The sequence below is a fragment of the Petaurus breviceps genome, unplaced genomic scaffold (assembly GCF_028583685.1).
Source record: "Petaurus breviceps papuanus isolate PSGF00001 unplaced genomic scaffold, PetGlider_PUasm1.0 191, whole genome shotgun sequence".
In the NCBI taxonomy this organism is placed as follows: Eukaryota; Metazoa; Chordata; class Mammalia; order Diprotodontia; family Petauridae; genus Petaurus; species Petaurus breviceps.
Window position 1 is genome coordinate 877,856 of NW_027185811.1, and position 19,608 is coordinate 897,463.

Sequence of the window (19,608 nt, forward strand, 5' to 3'; positions counted from 1 at the left end):
ACACACACACACACACACACACACACACACACACACACACACACACATCATTGATCCCATCCCTTTTCTGTCTGTCTTCTCCAGCAAACTGCCACTTTAACAGGCTCATCTTCCCTACCCTTCCCTACTCTCTCTAGACTTTATCATTCCTTAAAGCTATCATCCTCTATCTCATCACCTTTTCCAGTCAAATTCCTAGATAAAGTTTTCTGCACTCATGGCCTCCTCTTCCTCTCCTCTCATTTAGTCCTCAATTTTTTGCATTCTGGCTTCTAACCTCTTTATTCAACTGAAATTTCCTTCTCCAAAGATACAATATTCTCTGAATTGCCCAATCTAAGGGCTTTTCCCAATCCTTATCCTTCTTGCCCTCTCTGTAGTCTTTGACTCTCTTCCTTGATGCAGTCTCGCATGTGGGTTTTCTTGACCCTGCTCTTTCCTGGCTCTCCTCTTACCTGTATGTCCATTCCATTTTTCTCCTTTACTAGATCACTATCCATATCACATCCCTCAACTGTGGGTGACACCAAAACCTCTGCTCTGGGCCCTCTTCTATTTTTACAGCATCTTACTGGGTGACCACATCAACTCACAAGGATTTAGTTATCATCTCTATACAGATGAGTATCAGATTTATATAGCTAATAATTATGATAGCTAGCATTTATACAGTGATTTTGCAAAGCTCTTTACAAATATTATCTCATTTTATCTTCATGACAAGGCTAGGAGATAGGTGCTATTATTGTCCCCATTTTACAGATGAGGAAACTGAGGCCTACTGAGGTTAAGTCATATAGCTGGTAAGCATCTGAGGCTGAATTTGACCCCAAGTCTTCCTGACTTCAGATCTAGCACTATTCACTGGCCCACCTTGCTGCCTTATGTAAGCCAGTTTCTCTCCTTAGGCTTCAATCATGCATCATCATAAATACCTATTTGAGCATTTCGAACTGGAAGTCAAACTCAATAGATGAAAAATAGAACTATATATCTTTCCCTTCTCCCAGCTTAACTCTTCCAAACTCCCCTCTTTCTCTCAAAAGTACCACCATCCTTCCATGCACACAGGTTTAAAACTTTATCATCCTTGACTCCTCATTCTTCTTCATCTTACATATCTAATCATTTGTAAAACCTTATAATTTATACATCTGTGACATCTCTTCATCTCTCTTCTCTCCCCTTACACTAGCCCCCCACCCCAGTCCAGCACTTTACCATCTCTTTCCTGAACTTTCTGAATAACTTCCTAATTGGCCTTGCTTACAATTCTAGTCTTCCCATTCTAGTTTATCCACACAACTGCAAAGCTATTTTTCCTAATGTGTAAGTCTGACTGTGACACCTACTCAAGAAATTCCAAAAGGAAAAGGACCTATATGTACACAAATATTTACAGCAGCCCTTTTTGTGGTGGCAAAGAATTGGAAATTGAGGGGATACCCAACAATTGGGGAATGACTGAACAAGTTGTGGTATATGATTGTAACAGAATACTATTGTGCTATAAGAAATGATGAGGAGGATACTCTCAGAAAAACCTGGACTTAACGTGAACTGATACAAAGTGAAATTAGCAGAACCAGAAGAACATTGTACATAGTAACAACATTATACAATGATCAACTGTGAAGGACTTAGATAATACCAGAAATACAATGATCTATGACAATTCCAAAGGACTTTTGATGAAAAATGCCATCTACCTCCAAAGAAATAAATGATGAAGTTTGAATGCAGATCAAAGCATACTTTTTTAAAACTTTTTTTCCTGTGTTTTCCTTCACAACGTGCTAATATGGAAATGTTTCACATGACTGAACATGTATAATCTATAACAAGTTGTCTGCCTTCTCAGTGAGGGGGAGGCAAGGAAGGAAGGGAGAGAATTTGGAATTCAAAATTTTAAAAACCAAATGTTAAAATTGTTTTTACATGTAATTGGGAGAGAAAAAACATAAATATATTTTTAAAAGAAAAAAGGAGAAATTTCAATAGCAAATATAAGCTTTACTGATTAGCATATAAAGCCCTTCACAACCTTGCCCCATTTTATCTTTCCAGCCTTGTAACACATTACTCCCCTCCACACACATTACAGTTGAGTCAAACTGGAGTTCTTAATGTTTCTCTCCCCAGACACTCCTCTGGCCTCCATGACCCAGGGCTGTAACATACTTTCTTCTGACCTCTGCATCTTAGAATCCTTAGCTTCTTTCAAGGTCAGTCAACAAGGATTTATTAAGCATCTACTATTCAACAGATATGATACTAAGTACTCCAGATACCAAGAAGGACAAAAACAAAAATAAGAAACCACTGTCCCTGGGGCAGCCAGGTAGCACAGCGAGTAAGAGCACCAGCTCCAGTGTGGGGATGACCTGGGGATCAATCCGGGCTCAGATACTCAGCACCAAACCCAGAAATAACTTTCCGTGTAACCTTGAGCAAGTTACTTAACCTCAATTGCTTAAAAAAAAAAAAAAAGAAACCACTGTCCCTGCTCTGAAGGAGCTCTCAGTGTAATCAAGGATAACATGTAAACAACTATGTAGAAACAAGATATATACAGGATAAAGTGGAGATAATCTCAGGGTTTCAATGCTCAGTTCAAGTGCTGTTTTCTACTTGGTCTACTGATTCCACCCCCCCCCCCCAGAAAAATCCCACACACACATACACAGGCTAGTGCATTTCTCATAAAATTATCTTGTATTTGTCTCTTTTGTATATGCCTATATATGTATGTACATTTTTGTGTACATATTATCTCCTCTCTCTAAATTGTAAGCTCTTGTAGGGCAAAGGACTATTTCATTTTTGCATTTATGTCCCTAGGACCTAGTGAAGTACCTGGTACTCAATAGGTGCTTAATAAATACTTGTTGGTTTATCGATTAATTGATTCTTTTCGCTTCTGAAGACTGGATGCCTAAAGAAAAAGGAGCAGCTTTTTTCTGCATACTTTAAAGACCTGACAAAAGGGACTAAGGTTCTTGTCGTAATAATAAAAAGTTAAAATTAAACCAGTCCTCTCATTACTAAGCTTACCCTGTCACTAGTAACCTAAATTAAGAAATGCACCTAGTCGACAACTAGAAGTTAGCCTAAAGATTCAGGCACTCAGAGCCACTGACTGAGAAAAGGGACCCTGAGGGGAGGGTTTGTGGATAGTGGTGAGAAGAGGTAACAAGAGGGCAGCAGGCAAGGTCCTCAGATTTCCCAGGGTGCCTCTGTGCAGTCCCTCTCTGAGAATAGTTTGGCATTGGCCAAAGGCTATTCCGTGTACCCCATCTCCTATTTTGGTTTTAACCAGCCTTAGCATCTCCCAAGGTACCAAAACTCTATCCCCTTCTCTAAGACATTAAATCCTCCTATGTTCTTTGATTCATGATTTTTTCTTTCTTTGTCCATAGTCATGACCCTGATCTGGGACCTCTTCACCTCAAACCTAGCCAACTGTGACAAACCTCCTTCTAACCAGGTTATCAATTAAACAGATATTTATTGATGGTTTACTAGGGGTTGCCAGGTACTGTTCCAGGCCCTGAGATATTAGTACAAAGAAATAAATAGACACTCCCTCAAGTAGCATATTATATTTTACTGGAATTGGGGAAGGGTTCATTCAGTTCAGACTGGAACAGAGAATTGAAGGAAGCCAGAAGATGGAGGTGAGGAGGGAGCTCTATCTAAGCTTGGGGATGCTCCAGCCAGTGGAAAATGCCCCAAATTTGGGGGATTAAGTGCCACAGAATGCTAGTGTCCCTGGACAGCAGAAGATGAGGCAGGGGAGTAAGGTGTAAAAAGACAAACTATGAACTGGAGTACAAAGAAAAGCAAAGCTTACTGTCCTGGAGCTCCCAGTCAAATGGAAGAGGCAACAATGCAAAAACTATGCCCAGACAAGACAGACAAGTTAAACTAGACATAGTCAAAAGAGAGAAGACACTAGCATTAAGGGGAATCAGGGCTCACATTTTGAGGTATTATATCTCTTTTTCCTACAAGACAGGATTTTTATTTGGGACTTGCTCTCCATCCCACCTTTCTTCAAAGCTGCTCCTCAGAACTCTTCCCTAGCTCCCAGGATAAAGACTGAGCTAGAGAGGGGCCACAGATACTCCCTTTCCCCCTGGGCAGTGGGGGCAGGGGGAGAGACATAAAAGAGGAAGTCTTATTGACGCTGATTGAGGAGCCTGACCCCTCCTCACCCCACCTGCACCCCCAGTCCGAAGCTCTGGGTAATAGGTCTGATGGTCCCAGTCCCAGGAAGGAACCTTTGAGGTGGCCAGGTCTAGGTCTGGTTTAAGCCCAGGAGACCCTCCCCTTCCCCACCCAAGGGGTAAATCCTTGGGGTAGCCAGATCTGGGTCTGGTTTGAGCTCAAAAGACCCTCCCTACCCCCAAACCCAGGGTGAATCCTTGGGGTGGCCAAGTCCCAGCCTGGTCTGGGCCTAGGTCCCTCTTTCCCCGGGGTGCATGTTGGGGGGCTGTGTGTGATTATTTGGAGAGGGGAGCAGGAGCCCGTCCCCCCCACCTCTGGTGGCCCCAGCCCCGCCCTAGGGTGAACCCTTGGGGTGCCAGGTCTGGGCCCAGGATCCTGCGGGGGGGGGGGGGGGGTAATTAGGGAGGAGAACAGGAGCCCGCCCCCCCACCACAGGATGCAAGGCATGCTGGGAGCCGCGTACTTCCTCGTCAGGCCTCCCTGGAGGAAAACCACAGGGTGACAGAGGAGGCTCCTGGGGGGCCGGCGGTCGGACGGACGGGGATGGCCGAGCGTTCGGGCAGCAGCGCGGGCCTGCTGGCCAAGCAGATGCAGAAGAAGTTAAGCCGGGCCCAGGAGAAGGTAGGCCGGCGTCGAGGCCTCCTCCACACCTGCCCGGGGGTGGGGCGGGGGAGGGCCCCGGGGGCTCCCCTCCCTGGGGCTCAGCCAGCTGCCCGGACCCCTCAGGGCTGGGGCCAGAAGGGGCCTCACTTAACAGCCCACCCTCCTCTTCCTCCAGCGTCTTATACCCGAGGACCCCAGGCCCAAGTTTGCCTGAGGGGCAGGGGGAGGAATCTATGAGGAATCTCCTCTTGAGAGCCGGGCCCTTAAGGGGGCAGGGGTGGAGTAGATGTGGCAGAAACAGGATTCAAATCCAAGTCAACCTCCCCTCCCCCATTCGAACCCGGATCCTCAGACTCCCGGAATGATGCCCTCTTGGCCCTTCGGGCAAGAAAAGAAGAATTCCCCAGGGTAAGGCTGGCAAGGCCTGCCCCGAGATGGCTCCTCTGGTGCAGGGATGGGTATTTTCATTTCGGTTATTTCGATATGGATAGATGGCGCCTACCTAAACAGAAGCTTTCTCAATCATTTTAAGACTGTAACGGGGTTCTTATTTCAATTAGGGTAAATACTGATAGGTATGGACACCTGATTTTTAAAAATGTGAAAAGGGTCTTAATTTCACTTAGAGTCAGCATTGACTGATATGACCGACCTAAACAGAAACGCTTTTCCGTTATTTTTAAGAGTGTTAAGGGACCCTAATTTCATGTTGACAGATATAAGCCCACCCCCAGCTGTTCTCAATTATTTTTAAGAGGGTAGTGGGGTCGGAATGACCTGGATCAAGTCCGGGTTTAGATACTTAGCACCACACCCAGAAATAACTAGCCGTGTAACCTTGAACAAGTTACTTAAACGGATTGCTTAAAAAAAAAAAAAAACAAAGAGGGTAGTGGGGTCCTAATTTTAAATGAAGTAAATATCAATAAATATGTCCTCCCCTAAACAAAAAGCTCTTCTCAGTCATTAAAGGGGTCCTGATTTTAAATAAAGTGAATATCAATAGATATGGTCTACTTAAACAAAAGCTCTTCCCAACAGAGGAGTCTTAAAATGGAGTCTAGTCCAACTCTCTCATATTACAAAAGAAGTAACTGGGGCCCAAAACAGGTTAAGTGACTTGCCTCACCTCTGATCACCCCTGCCTCACCCCACCCCAGTCTTCAGGAGGAGTGGGTGAGACCTTTGGAAAGGCCTTTTTTCTGATCCTGAGATTCTGGCCCTGAAGGGGCTAGTGAATTTAGACATTAGAGCTTAGATGAAAAGCTCCCCAAAGGTAAGGATTAGGCCTGTAAAATTCACTCTTATGCTTAGTTAGGCAGGCACCTAGAAAATAAGGCAGTAAGTCACCACTGGGCACGTTCCTGGTGGTTTAAGCAGTCAGCTGCCACTCCCTGTGCCTTTCCTGTGACATAAGAAATCCCCAGGATGATGAAAGAAGGCAGCATCTCTGCTTTGGCCCTGTGCCAATCCACTGTTCCCATCTACTTGCATAAAGCAATTTGTTGTTGCAATATCTTTTGCATAGGTCTGTATAAGATTATTCAAACTCTTCTCTGGTGATTTTAAATGCTTCTCAGAATCAAAAAGGCCTAAATTCAAATTCTGCTTTTAACATTTACTAGCTATGTGATGTTCAGCAAGTTTCTTCCAGCTCAAAAATCTATGGACTGCAGGTTGTGGTTTCTTGATTTTTCTCTTCTTTGTTCCTTTTTTTCATCCCAACTTTACAAAAGATAAACAATAGAATATGGAGGTAGGTGAGTGGAGTTATGAGTTAATGTGCTAGAGTGATTCTAGTCCAAGGGAGAGTGATTCACTCTTGGAAAATCATTTGTGGAGGCTTCAGAGTCTAGTAGAAGGGAAGGCTTTGGGATGTCCAGACTTGTTATTTCATGTCTTCTTTGACCCTGCTTTAACAGTTCATTCAGCCCTTTCCAGCAAATATTAGGGTGGGACTTGTGGCTATCTGAAGTGGGTCAAGGGGCCTGATGTGGGCTGGAAGGCTGTGCCTGACAAAGCTTCTCAGAGCACTCTTTTTTTTTTGTCTGTCAACAAATATATTAAATGCTTACCATGTACCAAGAACTGTGCTAAGCACTGAAGATACAAAGAACCTGGGGTTTCTTTGGCATAGGGCTGCAGTGGTCCATGGACTGTCAGATTCTCTAGGGGGTCCTCGAGGACAAAACTATTCTCATAATACTAAGATGTTATTCACAAAAAGAAAACCTCTTTGAGGTCTTCAATAATTTTTAAGAGTGAAAAAGAGTTCTGAGACTAAAAAGTTTGAGAACTACTGATATAGGGAATTCCCAGGTGAGGAAACTCCTTTTACCAATCCAGGTCAGTACCTTCTCTGCAATTTAGAGTCTCAGAGAGGTGCATAGAGCAGTGGTGTCAAACTCAACAGAGGGCCACTGTGTGTGTGTATGTGTGTCTCTGTGTGTGTATAAAAGGAATTCTTTCAGGCCACATGTTGACTTAGAAAACCACATATTAACATTATCTATATTTTATTGTATTTTTTCTTTTGTTAAATTTTTCCCAGCCTCATTTAAATCTGGCTATAGTTGAAAGTACAGGAAGCCCTATTTGAGAGAGCCCTGAGAAGTAAATTTGCCCAAGGTCACACAGCCATTTTGTGTCAGATGTGGTTAGGGAAGGGGGAAGGCCTGACTTGTAGACTAGATCTTTATTCATTATTTTGAGAAAGTCTGAGATCTTTCCCTCTCAGATTGGTTCATTTGTGAAGGCAAACTAGGGTATCTTTTGCCTCAATTCTTACCTCACCTTAATCACTGAATGTGTGTTGCCTCAGACAAACTGAGACCTGGGAAAGACCTCAGCTTAGAAAGGTCAAGGTCTCCCACTGCATCTGGGGCCATTGACAGTCTTCCTGACCTGTATCTTACCTCTGGACTCCAATGACTCAGGAGGAGAGAGTGCAGTTGATGACTGCCTCACTTAAATCCAATTCACTTGAAAGTCAAGACATCACTTTCCTGATGTCATTGGTCCTCTTCAGGATGAACAACAACAAAACAACAACTGCTCCACTCTAACTGGGAAAGGCAGAAATATCCTCTGTCCTCAAGGAACTCACAATCTAACAGGGAAACTGCTTGGGCCATCTCAGAGGGAAGGGTATAAGCAGATGGGAAGCTTGGGAAAGACCTCCTGCAGAAGGTATGTCTGGAGTCTGGGGCGAGTCTGGAAGAAGCCGGGGAAATTAAGTATCAGTAAAAAAGTAGAGTGGTTCAATCATGGGGGAGGCAGGACAGCCATTGAAAAGGTATGGATACGGCAGATGGAAATTTAAGCTTGAGGAACAGGAAGCCAATGGAATTTGATCAAAGAATTTGTGGAAGAGTTAAGTGTGAGAAGACTGGACAGCTAGAAAGGGGCCGAGTAAACTTTGCTTCTATCACTCCTATGTACTTGTAAAACAACAACATATTCATTATTACTTTGCACCATAAAAATCTGTGTGAATCATTTCCACCTACTAGAATTAATGAAGTGCAAAGAGGAAAATAACTTACAGGAAATAACGAGGCAATGCTCTCCCTGTGACCTTGGGCAAGTTACTTAACCCCAATTGTAACCCCAATTGCCCTACCTTCCCCCCTCCAAAAAGCAAAAAAAAACAAAAAACACAAAAACTAAGCTTGTCTATTTACTGTTTACTTTTGCCTATTCACCTGGGAGCTGAACTAGACTAAAATCTCATCTGAAACTAAATCTAAATTTAATGATCTGGACTCTAGTCCCAACTGAAGCTTACTAGTGCTATGACCATGGGCATGTCACTAATTATCTCTATCTCTGGCTCTCAGTTTTCTCTGTGGCAACCACCCTAGCATACCCAAGATGACTTCTAGCAAAAGTTCTTAGATCTGTTTTACTAGGAAAGATAGCAGTTAAAGGGGTTGACAGTCTTTTTAATTACATTCATTAGTTCAGGGGAAAAGTCAGCACCCTGAACTTCAGAGAAAATCCAAACAAATAAAATAGAAAAAAATACAAGCAGAGAAATAAAGACTAACAGACAGAGGTTTTTTTTTTTTTCTTTTTAGAGGGAAGACAGGGCAATTGGGGCTAAGTGACTTGCCCAAGGTCACATGCCTAGTGAGCGTTAAGTGTTTGAGGCCAAATTTGAACTCAGGTCCTCCTAACTACAGCCTTGGTGCTTTATTCACTTCGCTACCTAGAAGCCCCCAGACAGGGGTTCTAACTGTCTGAGAAATTAGCACAGCTCAACCCACAGATCCAACTGCCTGACCAAGGCAATACATACATAATTACCAGAGAGAGAAGCACCAACATCTGGGTTTTTCAGAGCCAGGCAGCTCCTTAACAGCTACCCAAGAGTCTCATGTGGCAAAATCACAAGAATATTTCCAATGAGTGAGCTCCAAAGCAAAATGCTAACCTCAGAGTACATATACCCTTTTTAAGCCAGAGGGCATCATAACCCTGTGACTCTGTGCCTAATTAGAAATTAACAAAAGATGTGAAAGCCTTCCTACAAACTAGCTTCCCCTAAGCAAGCTTCCTTTAGGGAGCTCCAGTGAGGCCTATTCCTGGGTGGGGAAGATCTTATATCCCATTAACATTGAAACTCCAAACTCCACACAGTCCAGTTGAGGAGCCTGGGGGTGGGGAAGTACTATATAATGTGAGCTAATGTCCATTCCTTCCCTAAGCTTTGCCTCTGGAGGTTAGAAGGTATGAGAAACGAGGGTCTTTACCACCCACTTCTCAAGCAGAGAGCCAGACACCAAATTGTCACTGTACATGAGGATGATTTCCTGTGCTCAATCCTGTGCTTGAATACTAGGATAGAGGACATGTGGGGCACATACCCAGGGCACAAACATGAGAGACAGAGACACCTATTGAACTAGGAGAGTTCAGTGAAGGGTGTTCTAAACAAAACAAATGCCTTAAATGACAGTAGGAGAGGGGCTTGGGTTTGTCCCACTGGAGAGCAAGACTCCCCAGCCTGTGAGGAAGTTTCATGGGTGATGAGGCTGCTGAGTTGGCACAAAATTTTCCCCCCAAGGAATCTTCAGTTTCCTGAATTTGAAAGAAGTATCCTTTCAAGGGGTTTTCCAGTTTTATCCCCGAGGGCCCTGGGCATTGTTCAGTGGAGGGATCTCTCTCAGGAAGCTGGCCTGAGTCTGCTGGAGGGAAGCCCACCTCCCCTGCCTTTCTCCTTGACTGTCTCTGGTTTATCTGGCCTCTCATAATTTTCCCTATATTTTCCTTGATCAACATTTCTTATCATTACCATAATTCTGACTCAAAAAAAGAGAAAGAAGCAGTTTATTTTTTGTTCCTCTTCTTTTCCTTGAAAGAACTTCCCCTGGCCTGATAAGCCAGGGTCAATCTTCAAGTGTCTGTCCTGATTCAAGGAGAAGAAAAGCTGAGGTTCTGGGTCTACATGTTCCATAGATTCTTTTTTCTAAAATTGAATATTTTATTAGAAATTGAGAATTAAACATAAGTACAAACAACCACACTTGCTTAATAAGTATTTACATGTTTAAATTAATTAATTTTAATGCGGCAAGCACCATTAAACTTTTTTAGTTTCTCCTTTTAAGTCCCCACCAGGATTCTGTATTCATTTTCATTCGTGGCTCATGGGATCAGAATTAATGTTTATCCCATGATTCTAGTTCTGAGTTTTTGTTTTTGTTTTTTGCTTTGCATTATTTAATAAAAAATCTCTCCAGATCTGTTTATACTACGTATACTTGTACATTTTAATTGCTTATTACATTATGCTTCATAGTATTCCATCATGTTAATGTATCACAATTTATTAAGCTAGTTCTCTGTTATTTGACATGAAGGTTGCTTCTAGCTTTTTTATTTGTTTTGTTTTGTTTTGTTTTTGCAATTACAGATAAGCTTGCTATGAACTACACTCATAAATAATTTTTTCTTTTTAGTTGCTTTTTTTGGTATATTCTTTGGATCATTGCCATTTTCCAGTGATTCCCTCCCTCTCTTGCCTCTCTTGCTCTCCATCACCACACATAATAGAATCTTTCCTTACAACAACTAGATATACTCATACCCTTATAGATTGTTAAATTGTCTAAACTAGAAAAGTACTTTGAAGAAAATCTCATTTTGTAGATGAGGAAGCTGAGGCCCAGGCAGAAGTGACCTGCCCAGGATCACGCTGGTAGTGACAAAGTTTTGGCCTAAAGAACAGGTTAAGAAAACCTCAGTCAATCAGACTAGGAGCCCAGTAGGCACCAACATATCCAGGGCTCAAGCTAAGGCTGCTCCCTCCATAATCTTCCTTCCCCTAAGGCAAACAGTGGGCTGCCCTTCTACTCCTGGGCCTTGGAACCTTGTATCATTGTCCTCTAGAAAAATCTTGGGAACCAAAGATTGATCTGGGCCCAGGAGTCCATGATTTGTATGTAATGTTGGGAGGGGGAGATCCTTTGTCCCACATCTCCAGGTTCAGAGATGGGCCCCAGCTCTAGCAGAGGAAGAGAAGGGTGGAGATAGGGGAAGGAAGTCTGCCACACCTATCACTTCACAGAACAGTTTTGCCACATTCTGTTGGGGGAAGTGTGTGATATGTTAGGTTAGCCCTATACTCAGGGCTGTATGGCAGTCTAGTTGCACATAACAAAAACAGAGATAGAAATACAGGGCAAGGGGGAAGCGAAGATTCTGATAACGGAACAAAGAACTCAGGTTTGAAACAGTTATGAGATTGCTGGGATTCACACCAGGCAAAGCCCATAAGAAAACTCAGAGCAGAGGGAGAGCTGTAGGGATAACTTACATTTTCATGTCACTAAATCAGTTTAAATCCATTATCTCACAAATACCCCATGAGATAGGTAGTATAAGCAATATTATCCCCATTTCACAGATGATGAAAAGAAAACAGGGAAAATGATTTGCTCATAGTTACCCAACTAAACAGGACTTCAGCCTAGTTCTGTTTCTGGATCTAATGCTGTCTCCACCACTCATAGTCAACAAACATAGATTGAGTAGATAGAGAGTACAGAAGTACCATTCTACCACATCTCAAAGCATCTTCCAAATGGACTAACATTTATGGTGCATGACTGCTTATGAAATGCTTTCTAATTTCATGGCAGGATTATATGTAATAGCAGAAACTAGGAAGCAGCCTAAATGTCCACAATAGGGGAATGTTTAATTAATTAAGGTCCACAATAAAGAGGTGCATTAATTTTTTTATTAATTTTATTAATAAGAATTAATGGAATTTTTGTTGTTCAGTTGTTTCAGTCACGTCCAACTCTTAGTAACCCCATCTGGGGTTTTCTTGGCAAAGGTGCTGGAGTAGTTTGTCATTTCCTTCTCCAGCTCGTTTTACAGATGAAGAAACTGAGGCAAACAAAACTGAGTGACTTGCCCAGAATCACACAGCTAGTTAAGTGTCTGAGACCAAATTTGAACTCACAAAGATGCATCTTCCTGACTCCAGGCCTGGTGCTCTATCCACTGTGACACCTAGCTGACCCCTGGGATGGGAATACTATGATGCAATTAAGATCAGCAAGTAGGGGAAATACAAAGAAATTCAAGAAGACTTTTATAAAAATGCCAAGTGGAAATAAAAAGCAGAACCCAAATGATGGGGGTGGCGATGGATTATATAGGAATTCTGATCCTTATCAATGACCAGAATGCCTTCGATTCAGTCTGGAAAGAATTCAGTAGGCCCAAGCAATCTTGAAGTCAGGCTGTAAAAGTTTATTGTTATGCTTTACAGCAGGCAAGGGTCCTTAGGGGACCTACAAGTTTATTGTTACGCTGTACAGGTGGCAAGAGTTCTTAGAGAACCTAACTTAAAGAACACAGAGGCATAGTTTTAAGGAGTCTAGGCAATAAATCAGATGTCAATTAGCTAACTAGGTGAGTAAGGGTGGGATTAGGGAGGAGTTAAGGAGTGGTCAGTGCCTAAAAGGACGTGCACTTTTAATGTCAACTGCTCAGGTGTATTGCCCATAATTCACTGGGAAATAGCCCTAGGGCTACCTGCAGGTATGGTTTTAGGCCTGAAATGTCACTAAGTCAACTAGGTCAAGGGCTGACTGAGAAGTGCCTAGTCTGCCACCCATCAGTGTCATATTTGACAAGATGGATGTTGTCCATCCAAGGCTAAGGCAGACTCAGTATGTGTATAATTGGCTAAGGAGTTAACCTATAGATAGTGCTTTGAAGGATTCATAGGGGCAGCTGACCACTAACTAAGGGGAGATAACATTTGCCTAAGCTAAAATGTTCATAGATGGTTTAGTGAAGGATTCATAGGTGTAGCTTGTTATTGTTCCAAGCAGAGATAAAACAATTCATGAGTTGTTGCTGGGCAGAGTACAGCAGGGAGAAGGGGCAGAGTTAATGCTCTGAAGTTGGGAAGGGGAAAATATGATTTTACAAACTAGTTTTACAAATTGATGTTACAAACTGATATTACAGACATAGATCCCAAGCACCCCATCACAAAGACTAGAGTATACACTAGCTAGCTACAATTATAGGAAGAATAATAAATGGGGGGAGAAGAATATGATGAGGACTTATAGCAAGGGGTTTTAAACCTTTTTTGTGTCATGGACCCTGTTGTTGAAGCCCATGAATACTTTATCAGAATAATGTTTTTAAATAGTAGAAGAAAATCTAAATTTTAGTTAGAGGTTAGTGAGACTAAAGATGCAATTTTAATATTTTAAAATTTTTAATTTTAATATAAACCCATAGGCTAATAACCTTTGATTTAGAGGAGGGTCTATTGATACTTTATTCACTGAAATTAAGTAATTAAAATGCAAATAATTCCTAAGTCAGCTTAGTTCCTTGTACTGATGGTCAATCAAAAAATTCAAGCCATCAGAAACAAAGTGCTTTCCACACAACAAACCTATGAAGTATGGTCATGTAAATACTATTGTCAGTTCAACTTGGCATACATTGATTAAACATTTGCAACTTGCAAGGCCTTGTGCTGGGTATTAGGAGAATGGAGATGGAACATAACACAATTGCTTCCCTCCAAAAAGGAAGAAAAGGCAAGTATACAAATAAAGATGCTAAATGTGATAAGGGTGAAGGGCAAAGAGCTATGAGAAATGGGAGGATGTTATTTGATCATCTGAGCAATTCGGTGAAGAAACTGAATGAGAGTCAGAGATTCAAATGACAGATTGAGCTTGTCATTCATCTCTTTGGGCCTCAACTTCCTCATTTGTAGTATGAGCAGATTGAACTAGATAGAACCTGATAATGTAGCAGAATATCTAGGACACGCAAAACAAGCCTGTGAATTAGGGAGTTTAGGCATTATTATCTCATTTTGCAAATGAGGAAACTGGGACTCAAGGAGAGGAAGTTAGTAAAAATCCAGTTCTAGGTTTTCTGGGTCCAAATGCACTGGGGTGTTTTGTCCCCATTATACCACAGCAGAAAGGTTTCATAGAGAAGATGGCATCAGAGAAGAAATATGGTAGGCGAAAATGTAGAGGAAGTGTGTTCCAGGAATATGGGAGTGAAGATGGTCAAAGGTAGAAGAAAGGATGAGACTGGGGAGTCTAGCTTGGCTAGAAAGTAGAGAGGATAAAGAACTTGAATATGGAATAACTCTGGAAAGGTAGGTTGGGGCCAGATTGTGGAGGGCCTTAAATATCAGGGTGAGGAGTTTATATTTAGAGATACAATGAGGAGCCACTAAAGGTTTTTGAGCAGGGGAATAACATGACCAGATTTGCACATTAGGAAGATGGTTTTGCCTGTTGTGTGAAGGATAATTTAAAGAGAGGAGAGTAAGCAACAGGAGGTGCTAGAGACAGATATCCATCAGGAAGTTAGAAAGGAGATTAAAGCTCCCAGAAGAGGTTGGGGGTCATTTGCATGGAAGTGATTGATCCCTGGAGTTATAGGAATGGATAAGACCACCAAGTAAGAGTATAAGGAGAAGACAGACCAGGAATGAGCCTTGGGGGAAGCAGATGGTAAAAGAGACCTAGAAGAATGGTCAGACAGATAGGAGAAAATACCAGAACTGCATCCCCTGTACCAAAAAAGGAGGAAATATCAGGATGGCGGGTGTAGTAACCAATGGCAAAAGACAAAGAAAAGTCAAGAAGACTGAAAAATGAGAAAAAGACAGTTAAGGTATCCTTGGTTGCCCTCTTGACAAGGTAGCTGCCTGAACAGAAGCACACTACCCAGCTCCTCCATACCAACTCCAGCAAAATGCTGACATTTGCACTAGACTGAATAATGGTAAAGAAATACAATGAGAAGGTAGAGTAAGTGAATTCTTCTACCCCAGGACAGCACCAGTGAGCTAGCAACCCATAAGCAATAAGAAAGAGTCCCCTCTACCCCCAAGCAAGACAAACACCAGAATGACTAGAGATGGCACCTGGGTAGGCTCGCTCCCTCTGTACTAACAGGCAATAAGAGCAGAGGGTTTTCCTGAGAAAATACCATAGTTATTATTAAGTCCTAGGGTAGGGACTTTGGCAGCCCTGAGGAATAGCAGTAGGCAGCAACCAGCTCAATGATGCAATGCTCAGACCAGGACAGCCAAGGTCCAGGGATTCTCAGGTCCCTAACACTCTCTCCTGAAACCCTAGAGAGAGCCTTGAAGATGTGGGACTCTAAGCCTCAAAGATTCAGGAGAAACTAACCCTAGGAAATAGAAGTGAGCTTAAGAATCCAGGAGACTGTAGCACCAGTGCAGTATTTACAACATCCACTATCACGATAAAGACCATGACTATAAATTTCGAACGATGTTTGATAGCAAAATATACCAGATTCTCCAGGTAGAGAACAGAACTGAAGTATTTATTTAGACACCAGAAAACCGAGTCCCAAAACCAGTAAGCTGATTGCCATCATAGTACCAAAGATACTCAAAAGCCATAATAACACTGAGAGCTACAGCATCCTTCAGCCTTCCCACAAACCAATACAAGATCAATATCTACTCACAAGCCTATCTGACTCCTTGCCTGGGCTCCTCCCTCCCCCACCATCTTGCTAGCTCTGACCAGCTTCCTGTGGGCTCTGCTTCCCTTCAGCAAACTCCTCCCACCACAGGCTCCATGTGACTACATTCAGACTATTAGGGGGGCAGAGTTTATCTTAACATTGAGGAAGCTTCCTGTGGGCTCTGCTCCACCCTTTAGCAAATTCTCTCTGTCACAGGCTCCAGGTGATTACATTCAGCCTATTAGGGGACAGAGTTTACTTTCAAAGCAGAGGAGGTCTTCAAACTCTCCCTAGGCCTATTAAGGGGCAGGGAAGATCTTCACATTCCCATTCGAATTACAGGGACCCATGGCAACACCAAGCAGGGCCAGCCAGCCCAAAAAATGCAGCAGGAGGTAGAGCCTGACCCTGGCATAAAGCTCCAAATTAGCCACTAAAGCTGGAGAAATGATTAAATTAAAGAAAATACCAACAGATATAAAAAAAAAACTATAATAAATCTAACTTTATAGCAACTACAAACAGATTCCAAGGGGAAAAAATGGATTTTCCACTAGGACTATATGAATACCTAGAAGAAAGGAAGCAAGAGATAAAATAGGAAATAAAAGCTCTGCAGGAAAGAATAACTTAGAAGGAGAAAGAATAACTTAGAAGAGGAAATGGTAGGTACTAAAATAATGGACCCTCTAAAAACTAGAATGGTCCAAACTGAGATGGCAAGAAATGTTAAAATCTGGGGCAGCTAAGTGGCACAGTGAGTAAATCGCCAGCCCCAGCCCCAGAGTCAGGAGGACCCGAGTTCAGTTCCGGCCTCAGATACTTAACACCCATACCAAAAAAACTATCGGTGTAACCTTGGGCAAGTTACTTAACCCCAATTGCCCTCCAAAAGGCAAAAAAAAAGAAATACTAAAATCAAAAGACAATGAAAAATCCAAGAAAATGTAAGTTATTAAAAAACTAACCTAAAAATAGGTCACAAAGAAGTCATTTAAGAATTATCGAGACCTTCCCCAATCCATGTAAAAGGGGACTCTAAACAAACTTTGGAGCTGCAGAGCCCACAAAATGACACAGAGAAGCTAACCTCTCGCTGAGGACAGCCCAGCAAGCCTTCAGGAATCACTTTAGCTCCAGGGCAGGCCTGACCAGCCACCAGCAGGAGGGACTCCAGATCAGCAGCAGCTGTGGCCCTTTCCAGATTTATCAACACATAGATGCAAAGGACAAAGTAAGAGGTCAGTGCAGTCTGGACTTTGGGACCCAGTAAGAGGGAGTGCGTGGCTTTTGCCCCCTGGTTCGAGAAGCCGCTGAGACACCAGCACAGCCAGCCAGCACCATGTGGCAGCTTCAGCTCCTGGCCTGCAGGGGGACCGAGCACCAGTCTGAGGGGTAATCGCTCTTGCTTTAACCTGCTTGGATCTGGATTGCAGTCTAGGGTGGAGGTCCTGGGGTGTGTGTCCAGCTTGCCAGAGCATGTGGAGACCTCAGAGAGGGCACCCATCTAATACCTCTGGCAGCTGAGAAAACCCCAGCATTTGGGATGAAAGCTCCCCTGTCTGGTGGCAGAGTCCTACTGTGGCAAAAAGCCCAGGGGTCAAGTGACTGAGGGGTGACATGACCAGGCAAAGGAAACAAAGCAGACAGAAGATTCCAACATTAGACTCCTATTTTGGGGACAAAAAGGAGCAAAGCATGGAACAGGAGGAAGACAGTGAAGTCAGAACTCCTGCACCAAAAGCTTCAAAAGAAAATATGAGCTGGTTACATGCCATAGAGGACCTTAAGAAGCAGATAAGAGAAGTGGAGGAAAAATTGGGAAGATAAATGAGAACAATGCAAGAAAATTATGAAATGAGAGTCAACAGCCTGACTGAGGAAAATAACACCTTAAAAAAGACTAACTCAAATGGCAAAAGAGGCTCAAAAAGGCAATGAGGAGAAGAATGTCTTAAAAAGCCAAATTTGCCAGATGGAAAAAGACTCTCATAAGCTCAATGAGGAGAATCATTGCTTCAGAATTAGATTGGAGCAAATGGAAGCTAATGACTTTATGAGAAATCAAGATGCTATTAAACAGATCCAAACAAATGAAAGAATAGAAGGCAATGTCAAATATCTCATGGGAAAAGCCACTAACCTGGAAAATAGATCCAGGAGAGATAATTTAAAAATTATTGGACTACCTGAAAGCCATGATCAAAGTAAGAACCTAGAAATCATCCTCCAGGAAGTTCTCAAAGAAAACTGCCCTGATGTTTTAGAATCAGAGGGTAAAATAGAGGTTGAAAGAATCCACTGATCACCTCCTGAAAAAGATCCCAAAAAGAAAACTCCTAGGAATATTATAGCCAGGTTCTGGAATTCCCAGATTAAGGAGAGAATATTACAAGCAGCCAGGAAGAGACAATCTGAATATTGTGGAAACTCAATCAGGATAAGCCAGGATCTGGCAGCTTCTACACTGAGGGATTGAAGGGCTTGGAATATGATATTCCAGAGGGCAAAGGAGCTGGGATTAAAACCAAGAGTCACCTACCCAGCAAAACTGAGTATCATGTTTCAGGGTAAAATATGGTCCTTCAGTGGAATAGAGAACTTCCAAGCATTTTTGCTGAAAAAACCAGAGTTGAATAGAAAATTTGACATTCAGATACAAGAAGCATGAGAAGGCAAACAAGGGAAAAGAAATCATAAGGAACTTATCAAAGTTGAACTCTTAACATTCCTACATGGAAAAACAATAATTGTAACTTATGAAACTTTTCTCAGTAGTTGAAGGGAATAGAAATATATATATATATGTCTATATATGAGGGTATATGGGCATATGAATACATATGTGAATGTGTGTATATGTGTTTACAAGTATACATAGATAGAGGGCACAGGACCAATTTAACAGGAAGGGGTTGATACTTAAAAGGTGAAATTAAGAGAGAGGAATATAATGAGAGGAGATGGGGAGAGACAGAATGGGGTAAACTATCTCATATAGAAGAGGCAAGGGAAAATGTTTACAATGGAGGGGAAGAATAGAGAGGCAAAAGGGAATGGGTCAATCTCATTCCCATTGAATTTGGCTTGAAGAGGGAATGAAATACACACTCAATAGGGTATCTCACCCTCCAGGAGAGTAGGGGGGGAAGGGGATGAGAGGGGGGATGATGGAAGGGAGGGCAGGCTGGGGGGGAGGGAAGTTGGGAGCACCCACTATTGAAAAGGGATGGGATCAAAGTAGAGAATAGAACAAGTGGGAAGTGATATAGGAGGGCAGGAAGTATAGTCAGTCTTTTACAATGTATCTACTATGTCATTATTTTGCATTAGCCACACATGTACAACCTATACTGAACTGCTTATCTTCCCAGTAAGGGTGGGCGACAGGGGAGGAAGGGAATGAATCTGGAATTCAAAGTTTTAAAATCAAATATTCAAATATACATATATATACTATTATTAATACTATTTTACATGTAATTGGGAAATAAGATATACAGGCACTGGGGCATAGAGATCCACTGGAAAAGTCGAAAGGGGTATGGGAGAAAATATGGGAGAGAGCAGATTGGAGGAGGGGATATCCTGTGGGACTGCTATTTTGGGGCAGTGGGTAGGGGAAAAACGGGGAGAAAATTTGTAACTCAAAATCTGGCAGAAATGAATGATATAAAACAGAAGTTAATAAAGCATTTGAAAAAAAGTAAATAATAAAAATATATAATTAAAAAAATAAATTGCTGGCTAATTACACAGAAA

General features: G+C 42.3%; 2 protein-coding genes across 2 annotated transcripts in view; both read left to right on the forward strand.

Moving 5' to 3' along the window:
* The window catches only part of CELA1 (chymotrypsin like elastase 1), a 20,163-nt gene extending 19,639 nt beyond the window's left edge, over window positions 1–524 (forward strand). The window contains exon 8 of the mRNA XM_069092507.1: window positions 489–524. Coding sequence (XP_068948608.1) covers window positions 489–524 — 36 coding nt within the window. The remainder of the gene's footprint in view (window positions 1–488) is intronic.
* A 4,127-nt stretch (window positions 525–4,651) lies between these two features.
* Window positions 4,652–19,608, forward strand: part of BIN2 (bridging integrator 2) — a 48,760-nt gene continuing 33,803 nt past the window's right edge. Inside the window, exon 1 of the mRNA XM_069092527.1 lies at window positions 4,652–4,851. Coding sequence (XP_068948628.1) covers window positions 4,774–4,851 — 78 coding nt within the window. The 5' untranslated portion in view covers window positions 4,652–4,773. The remainder of the gene's footprint in view (window positions 4,852–19,608) is intronic.